The 9,985-nt window shown below is 45.6% G+C and overlaps 1 protein-coding gene across 1 annotated transcript; it reads right to left on the reverse strand.

The window, feature by feature from the left end:
* Nucleotides 1-492: 492 nt before the first annotated feature.
* Nucleotides 493-6,177, reverse strand: LOC134394501 (uncharacterized). Its single transcript, XM_063120027.1, has 3 exons — nt 6,134-6,177; nt 2,460-3,265; nt 493-1,969 (listed from the first exon to the last, which is right to left on the reverse strand). The coding sequence occupies exons 2-3, from the start codon at nt 3,247-3,249 to the stop codon at nt 1,374-1,376; spliced, it is 1,386 nt and encodes a 461-aa protein (XP_062976097.1). The 5' UTR covers nt 3,250-3,265; nt 6,134-6,177; the 3' UTR covers nt 493-1,373.
* Nucleotides 6,178-9,985: the final 3,808 nt, after the last annotated feature.

Genomic DNA, 9,985 nt, shown 5'->3' on the forward strand with positions numbered 1-9,985 from the left:
TGGGTGCTGGCCACTGGCCTGGCTGGTTTCAAAAGACAAATTCATGGGGGCTTGATTACTCAGTGGCTAGGAGCCCAGATAGCACAGTAATGGTCAGACAGAGAATAGCTTTGAGTACCGGATACAGGAGTTAAGCAACAGCAGAGGACTGTCCCTCTCATGCCCGATTTGTGAGCTGTCTGCTATTGGAAACAAAATGCTGAACTAAGTTGTCCAAGGATAAACCACAACTCCCATTGGCCATACCGGCTGGGACTGAGGGGAGCTGGGAGTTCTACAACATCTGGCGGGCCTGAGGTTCCAAATCCCCAAAAGAGTCCTTGATCTCCTTTAAAAAGTTATTATCTGGGTTGCATAGACTTTTTATGTGCAAGGAAGAGATCTTCGAAGCTCAAAAGGTTTACTATGCTTCTCTTACTAACCCAATTGGTCCCATTTCAGTTACATGAAATGACTTTGGGACACCCAAACCTGTAACCCGCCAGCCCAACCTGTATCTTGCACACACACACAAACAAACCAAAAAACAAGCTTGGACTTTAGTCTTGCAACACCAGCTGCTGCAACCACCTTAAAACCGCCCGTTCTTTTTTATTGGGAGATTATTTTGTGTTTCCAATCAGATATGGGGGTTCATCTGGCACATGTTTTCAGGGGGACAAGGGAGGAAAACAGCTCATTCCTATCAGTGCATCTCATTAATTTAATAACAGGAGTTTGTATATATCAACGAAAAGAAATATGGAGTTCTCTACTCGTATCTTCTATAGCAGTTTGAGGGTGCACAATGATTCACAAGCTTTTAAATTGTTCATCTTCAAAACCAACAAATGATGTAGGTCAATAATATTACTCATTTGGAGACAGAGACATTGTGGTTTAGAGGGACCTACAGAAGGCCACCCAGTGAGTTTGTGGCTGAGCAGAGATTTTGAATCCATGTTCTCCGCGTCCAAAGCCAACATCCAGACCACATGGACAGTCTGGTCTTACTCATGTCTACTCAGAAGTAAGGCCAACAGAGTTCAATGGGACTAACTCCCAAGTAAGTGTGCACTGGATTGCAGCCCAAATTGCATATTTAAGCAGCAGGATATAGAACAAACAATAGAATAATGGAATGCCAGTGAACTGTACAAATTATCATTGTGGGCAAAGCTCCCACTTCCCTCCCTTATATAAACCCACCCACAAACGTAAAACCTAGATAATCTTTTTTTAAAAAAAAAACCCCACACAAATGAGATTTGTTACATCTTCAACCTTCCTTGCTTATTCCTCGAAGGATTTAAAAAACAATAACCCAGGATGAAGATTCACCCCATGAGAACAAACAAGGAGGTTTGAGGGGATGGCTGTACAATCGGATTATACTAGTCTTCTTCTGTTTTTATTTTCTTTGCCTCTGGTTGACATTCCTCAGCCTCACAGGGAGCTGGTGTTGCTGGTGCTTTGGGTTCAGCAGTGCGATGTGCCCCCAGAGTGTTCAGGGCATTGTGTAGCCCTGCGGGTAGTGACGGGAGTGGTCCAGAGACGCTCGGAGAGGAAAGCATCGGCTGCCCTTGGGGTACAGAGGGCACCGAAGGAGCTGGCGCTCTTGTGGCAAACAACCGTGCCAGGTTCTCCAAGGCGGCCGTTTGTCTATCCATGGCATCTGCAATCCGTTTGGTAGACGTCTCCATAAGAGCGATGAGCTTGTCCATGTTTTTTGTGGCCTGCTGCACGTGGCTGGCGAGGGTGGCAAACTCCTCCTTGCGGGCATTACTTTCCCGGCTCTGTGCAAACTCAGATGTTTCCCTGTGTGTTGAGTGCAAATCAGACAGAGCATTTACGAGTCTATCGCCCACTTGAGAGATGGCATCCACAAGGTCCGAGGTGGCTTCCATTTGTTTCCTCTGCTTCCGGTGCCAGTGGTTGCTCATTCTGTCTGGGTCGGCTAGGGGCGCCCTGGGAAAGGAACTAGATGGGCCTGTAACGGAAGGAAGCAGAAGACATTAATAAAATGGCAGCATTCTACAGACACCAAACAAACAAGCTAAAAACCAACAGCAATCCACACATAAGGCTTAATTTCAGCCAGCCAGAGCTCACTAGGAGCATGTCAAGCAATGATTATGAGACAATGAGGTCAAAGCTCATTTTCTTCAACAATGAGTAACTGAAGGGCAAGGATGGAGCAGGACGTAGATCTCCAGATGCTTTGGTCTTACACTCCCAGTCTTCCTGATTACTGGCCATGCTGGCAGGGGCTTCTGGGAGTTGGAAGACTTAAACATCTGGAAATTTACCTTCTGCCCAACCCTGTTCTAGGGTAGAACTTTCACACAAGGTGGAGTCCCAGCAACTCCCTTTCTAGAAATTAAGCACAGTCCAAACCACCACCTGAATTTAACCCATCCCAAACCACATGGGCCCAAAGTTATGCTTTTAAAAGCTGGATTTGAATTCTTAACATTCACCAGAATGGCTCTCTCCTCGAGCGTTGGGAAAACTGGGCGAAGCGACATCGCCTGCCAAAATGCCATCTTCTCCATGCTGTTCCCACTCATCGCCTGGAGACTGTGCATTCACTGGGTCGGAATCTATCCGTGCATCTTGAAAGTAGCCATTGGAGTCATCTGCAGGCTCCGGGATGGATGCTTCATCATCATCAGAAACAAGGACAACACTGAGCTTTTCATTCTTTTCCTGCTCCAGCCCCAGCTTTTGTGCCTCTCGATTCCTCCGATCTATAGAGAGGGAGACTTTGGACACGACAAGGCCCTTGTGCATGCACAGGAAACTGTTCAAGGAGTCATAGAATGGCAGGGCACGTTGACCACTCACAGAAGAGTTGTTTCCACAAACAATTGCCTTGTATCCTCGCCGAAGCTCCTTGGCACGTAAGCGGCATTGTTTCATATCCCGGTCATAGCCATATTCCCGCATCCGATCAGAGATCCACTCATACTGGGCCTCGTTGCGAAAATTGGTGGCCAACGAGGCTTGGACCTGGTCATCACCCCAGATCTCAATGAAGGTCCGGATTTCTTCATCAGGCCAATAAGGGTTACGGTGGCGAATGCTCTTTCTAGGAGCAAATGGTTGGATGTTCATATTTTCTCTTGGCAATTGCTGTTGATCACGGAGCAATGATTTGGTCCCTGCAGACAAGGGACGTTTTGTTGATGCAAGGTATTTAGATCGGAGGTTGTTCAGTTCTTGCAAGTTATTCTGAAGATTCTTTAAGAGGTCATCATTACAAGCCATTATTTTCCTGCTGCCCCTGCAGCAAAAAGAGAAGCCACAATATAAAAATCCGTAAGCACAGCAAGGAAGGTTATTCTTCACCCCACCCACTTTTAAGCAGTTATTCTGGACTTTAGAGTGTGCTTTGCTAACCGGCGGTTCTGATCACATAAACAGCAACTTTAGTTTAGCTAGTTTTACTAATTAGCATGCAGTTTTCTCAAAGAAGGTGCAAAAGTACAGATCCATTTTAACAGAACATATATACTCTTGTTATTAAACTTATCAGAGGAACCTCCTCACTTTCCAAGGCATTCCCCACCTCATACTCTGCCTTGCAAAGAGATGAAATGATTTGCAGTTACTTGGAAATCAAGACTTATTTCCATACAGGTAGAGCAAGGGTGGGCAACCTGTAGCCCTCCAGATTTTTGGCCTACAACTCCCACGATCCTTGCCATTGGTTATGCTGGCTAGGGCTGACAGGAGTTGTAGGCCAAAACATCTGAACAGTCACAACTTGCCCAACCCTGATGTAAAGGATTGCAAACATTTGCCTCGCACACATAATTATTTCCATGATCACTCTGTCATAAGCAGGATCTTTTCCTCTTTGTGACTAGACATGGGGCTGCCCCCTTCACCTACACGGGGAACTGAAGCCACAGAGACTGGTGTACCTTAAGAATCTACAGCCCCATTCTATGCAGGTTTACTTAGAAGTACATCCCATCAAATTCAATAGCACTTAGAGTAAGCATGCATAGGACTGCAGTCCTTGTTGCATCCACTGAATAAGAAATATAGCAGGGTCATCTCATCTTATTTGGGAGCTAGCTTTTGAGTTGCACAGAACTCTTTCTAAGGTTTTAGGTGTGATCCGAAGCACACTTATTTGGAAGTAAGTAGCACTGAAACCATCGGGATTTACTTCCAAGTTTCCAATTTAGGGTCAGAGTGTCAGAATTCAGTGTAAAAAGGCAGCACACTTATGTTGCACTGTTCAGTCAAGGGTTCACCCAGCCATATCTGTAGTAGTTCAGATTATAAAAGCAGAACGTTAGTTAATGTAGACATTTAACTGAATAGCAAAGTCATCTTTATCATCTACTTAACTAAAAGTCTCCCCAGGGACAACAGAATAAATGAAAAACCATGTTTCATTTGGACTGGCAGTAATCACAAATATGACATGTCCAAGGTCTAGTCCTTGTGGAGTGGTAAACCTTTGTCAAGCTGGAAATGACATGGTGGAATGCTCCTCCATTAAAAATAAAACCTCTGACATAGAAAAATAGATGCAAGAAGGCTAAACTAGAATTTTGCCTCCCTATCATCATCCAGTATTCTCTGTAGAGGGACATTTCCTTTATGGCTGGGCATTCAATCATGGGAACCCCCATGTTGAGCTTGAAGTGGTACAGTCCAAACACAGGTAATCCTATGTCTGGACAGTACCACCTTAAGCTGCAGACGGGGCCTGACGTGATTGAATGCCCATCCATAAAAAGGAGAAGGAGCGAATTAACCCATAGCTCTAGTACCATTCAGGCCTTGTAGGATCTTGGAGTGAACAGGAGGGCTAAATATAGACATTTGTTTTTTTATAGCAAAGAGGATTCGGTGAATGTAGGAAGAACTACTATTACAAAGTTCCTTTCTGTAATACATGCTGTGAAAATCTACAGCTCTTCTGGTATGTTTGTAGAAGATTCTGCACCTAGTGTGCATACAGCCTTCTGTTCAATCAGCAGAGAACCTTTTGTGAAGGTGCCTCTACATTATCTTCCTCCAACCTGGTGTCCTCCAGATGTGCTGGAGTACAGTTCCCATCAACCTCATCCAGAATGGCTGGGGATGGCTGGTCGACGCTCACTCCAGTTTCCTGCTTAGTGTTTAGCACCCCCCCCCCCACTTTCCCACTTGCAGTATTCCTGTGTTCCCACGGATCCAGCCCTGGCATTTTCTAACCCGCAACAATGTGGGTCTACAATCCAGGATCTCCAATTCTCAAAGAAGCAAGGAAAGCTGAGGGGCTAATTAACAAGCCCTCCACAATCCGTTTTTTTAGCTTTAAAAAAAGAAGGCAGGAGAAAATAGATGCAAAAGATGGCAGACACTCCCCAGTGCATTAAAACACCAGACTTCTGGCAGCCTCCAAGAAGGTCTGGGATGACAGCATCCTTGTCGTTCCCACGAGGCACTTTAAATCTGGGATGTTTCTTTATTTCCCTTTTTAGAAAAGTAGTATTTTACAATAACAACTCTGGGCTGCATCCTCACTCTTCCTGGTCCCTCTCCCTAACCCCAGAAAGTCCCCCCTCCCGGCAATGCATCCCCCCCTCACCCACTTTCAGAGCAACCTCTGGGTGCTCGCCAATGCTATGACGGCCACGACGCGTTCTCACGACCCTCCCCACTGCCTTCCTTAAAAAGCTTCTGCTGCTCCCCTAACCCACAGTCGCGCACTTACTTGCAAGTTCCCGGCTCGCTCGTGGGCATGTAGAGCGGCTTCGATTGGGCCGGCGGCCTGACGGGCGCGTCCTCGGCCCAATCAGACGCAGCTTCGGAGAGGCCGGACAGAGCAGAGGAAGAAGGCGGGGAACAAGCACTCAATCAGGAAGGCGGGGAGGGGCAAGAGCCAGGTTCGTGACGGACAGGCGGGGCATCGAATCAGAGGGCGGATAGCGGGGAAGGGAGTTAAGAACTAATAGGGATGGGGGAAAGGACTTTCCAAAAGAAAAGAAGCTGCAAATAAGAAAACGCGCAGAGCTGCATCAAGTGGCTTCAGCAGGGGGGTTGGGAAGTTGAATTGCAAATGCAATTTCAAAAGGAATGCAAGAGAAGCAACGGTTAAAAGAGGCATAAAAGAATTTCTCTCTCTCTCTCTCTCTCATTTTTTTACCTTGCAAACTCACGGAGGCATTTTTGAGCTGCGCTGATGCTGAGGCGGGCGAGGCAGCAAACTTCAAGCGGGGACCGCGACCGAGCTGGCTGGGACGCGCCGTGTCCAGGCGGGCGGGCGGGCAGCGCTGGCGGTTCAAATCACTTCTCCTTCCCACCATGCCGGGGGAGCGGGACCCATGTGACCGTCGCCGGCCAGGCCTCTCTGGCCACTCGAGGGGTGGGGCTGCGCCAGCCCGCTCCGCCACGCCACGAGGGTCACCCAGAAGCTAATCCCCTTGTCGGGCTTTGTTCGCGGTTCTCGTCCTGCAGAAGGGCTGGGCTGGGCGGGCTGGCGGGCGGGCGGGCTAGGGCTCAGCTCCTGCGAGGAACCTTCGCCAGCCTTTGCAGACTTCCTCCCCCCCCCCCACAGTTTCCCCCCATCTTCATTCAAATTTCCCTCCACAGCGCTTTGCCCCCCCTTCCTTTTTGTGCCTTGTCTTTTAGATTGTATTAATCTTTGTAAGCCGCTTTGGGACTCTTTAAGAACATAAGAAGTACCATGCTGGATCAGACCAAGGGTCCATCTAGTCCAACACTCAGTAACCAGCTGTAGATCACAAATCCACAACATCCTCCTACCCATGTTCCGCAGCAACTGGTGCATATAGGCTGACTGCCCTTGATACTGGAGGTAGAACATAGCCTTTGGGACTAGTAGCCATTGGTAGCATTCTCCTCCAGGAATTTATTCAATCCCTTTTTAAAGCTATCCGAATTGGTGGCCATCACCACATCTTGTGGTAGTGAATTCCACAGTTTATCGCAGCGTGGTGTGAAGAAGTATTTCCTTTTTTCTGTTCTGTCCTTTATTGGCTGAAGAATGGGGTAAAAATGCTGCAAATAAATATGTGAGACTCACAGTGTGATATGTGTCTGCAATTGGGACACTATGGATAGCATGCAACGTTAGTCCTACTTAATGTAATAATGTTAATGGGTCTACTCTAAGTAGGATTAACATGGGATGGACTGAATCCAGGATCTGCATATTATTAGAGCAAGGGCTCCAATCACAGGTTTCTCTGCCCAAGTTTTGGAAATCCCCCACACCATAGCTTGCCCCATTCAGTAGGATCTCCCAACTAATATTTACAGTGGGCTGGAGGGGCTGCCATGGGAAGGAGGGGGTTGAGAAGACCACTTCTCCCTGCCCATTTGATCTAATGTAAATCTGGATGCAACCCTACCAACCTGCCCGGTCACTGAGGTAATCCGAGGGTCTGCTCCTGGTGCTCCCACATAGATCCATCTTCTGATTGGAGTCCACCAGGGGAAGAGCCTTCAGTGTGGTGGCTCCCCTCCTATGGAATTCCCTGTCTCTGGAGGTCAGGCAGGTGCCAACTTTGTACTCCTTTCGGTGCCTCCTGAAAACATCATTATTCCAGGAAGCCTTTCCTTAATGTCCAGCCATGAGTCACTGTATTTGCTTCTTTTAGAATCTGTTTTAAGTGTTTTATTCTGTTTTTATTTTCATTTTATCTTGTACACAGCTCCGAAAATTTTCAATGGGGAGCAGTATATACATTTTGTAAATAAATAAATAAACACATTGAGGAAACTCAATAAAAATGCACAGGACCAGAATTACTTGGAACAGATCCAACTGCCAGTGTGGTCCAGGGGTAGTCAGACCATGAAGTAGGCATGTGATCCCTGTTCAAGCATGCAGTGAGTAAGATGAGAGCATAATTGAGGATTTGTGGACATATTTTCTGCAATAGGGATGGCAATCTCTGTTATTGCTAGCACCATTTCTAGATGCTGCTAATACTATTCTGTAGGGGACGTACCAGCACAAATAGAACAGAACAGGGTAGGGTGTGCAATTTGTTTAGCATATGTTTATGTTAACCACATATTTATATTTATCATTTCAATCATGGACACAAAGTGTACTTGCAAAAAGGCTCAAGTAGAGTGTGTGGGAATAGAGTTAGTGATGTGATACAGAACCATGTTGCTCATTCTTGGAATACATATTCTACTGTTAACTTAAGGTCACTTTGTAGTCTGGAGAGAACTGGAAAAGAGTCTACTGCTTGGAAAAGGGGGAAAAAGTGTTTTATTATTTCTATTTATGCCCTGCTTTTCTACATATAGACCTAAAATAACTAACAACAATGATAAATTAGAAAACATCCCACAGTTAAACCATTAAAAACAACAATAACAGTATATAAAACAAACACGAAACAGTGACTACATTTGAGCTGTAAATAAAATAAGTCAGCTCAATAGGCCAAAAGGCCTATCTGAATGAAGTCTGCATGACTGGAAAGGTATCAAAGAACAGACCTGCCTCAGGATGGAGTTCCAAAACTTTGGTGCAGCCACTGTTAAGGCCCTCCAGGTCCCTGCTAGATGTGCCTCAGATATTAGTGGGACTGTGAGATGGGCCACTAGGAGAGCTCAAGATGTCTATCCAGAGGAACGTACACATAACGCTAGTCCTGCTTAAATGAACAGGATTTAAGTTACACTAGCACTGGATACAACCCCAAGTCCATGCAGCTACATCATTAGTATTAAATTGATTCTTCTGTTTTCAATCTTGGTGCTTAATTTGATAATGAGACTTAGGCCACAGCTAGACCTAAGGTTTATCCTGGGATCATCCAGGGTTCACCCCTGCCTGAGCACTGGATCCCCTGTGTGTCACCTAGATGAACAGGTTTGACCCCTGGATGATCCAGGGATAAACCTTAGGTCTAGCTATGGCCTAAGATTTTCCTCCCGTTTAGAGGATCAGAAAAAGAAGGGGAGGAGAGGATACTCCAAGGGTGGATGAAATTAAATATTTTATTGGCCCAATGTATTTTGAATTAAAATATATTCTTCAGGGGCACTAGAAATAAAATCTTCCTTTCTCCCCCAAATTAAAACAACAATGGAAGGGAAAAACAAATAACAAAGAGGATTATCTGAATCAAGTAAAAAGGGAGCCACAAACTAGCAAAGGAATAATGAAAATGGTGGGTGTCTTGAGCTTGGAGAGGCAAATCAGGAATTTTTGGCCTAATCTACACCAAGCAGGATATTGCACTATGAAAGCGGTATATAAGAGGCAGGAGCTGCACTACTGCTTTATAGCGGTATTGAAGTGCACTGACAACTGTTGGTGCCCATTGACGCATACCATATAGCGCTTTCATACCACTATATCCTACTTGGTGTGACTCCTGCCTCTAATATACCACTTTCACACCACTTTCAGAGTGCTATATCCTACTTGGTGTAGATTAGGCCTTTGAGTCCATTTCATCAAGTTGCTTTTTCTAGTAGATCTGGTGAAAATAAGCCATAGGTTGAAGAGAGGGTGAGGGTTGGATTTGAGAGTACAGTTCAACCAAGCTCTCCATTACATCGATCTGCTTGTCTAGGAGGCTTATTTAGCTGCTCCTGAGATTCTGTCAAGTTATGACAGGTGATGTCTTCCAGTATTTGCTGCTTTCTTCTCTCTTCTTTCTGGCGTAAAATCACCTGAAGCTCAGTCTCTTCTCTTCCCATGTTATTGAAGGCCTCTGGGAGAATGTTGGGTTTCCTCAGGAGCCTTTGGTTTATTGCACTAAGGTCATTTCGTGATCTGGAAGTAAATGGCAACAAATCTACTGCATGGCAAAGGAAAAGAAGAGAAAAAAATGTGTTAATATCTTTTGCAAGCAGAAGTAACAGATTCTGCTAATGCACATCCTCTTAGGGTGCAATCCGATGATGATGATGATGATGATGATGCCGATGCCCAATAGCCAAACGCTTTCTGGGTGGTTTACAAAAGATTAAAACATTAACTTTTGTAAACCGCCCACAGAGC

This window comes from Elgaria multicarinata, chromosome 1, assembly GCF_023053635.1.
Source record: "Elgaria multicarinata webbii isolate HBS135686 ecotype San Diego chromosome 1, rElgMul1.1.pri, whole genome shotgun sequence".
NCBI classification, from domain to species: domain Eukaryota; kingdom Metazoa; phylum Chordata; class Lepidosauria; order Squamata; family Anguidae; genus Elgaria; species Elgaria multicarinata.

Bases quoted from the DNA above. Each gene is read 5' to 3' on its own strand.
- LOC134394501 (XM_063120027.1), bottom strand. From the start codon at position 3,249: ATGGCTTGTAATGATGACCTCTTAAAGAATCTTCAGAATAACTTGCAA. The intron at 1,970-2,459 runs GTGAATGTTAAG...CTTCCGTTACAG, and splicing joins TCGAGGAGAGAGCCATTCTG to GCCCATCTAGTTCCTTTCCC.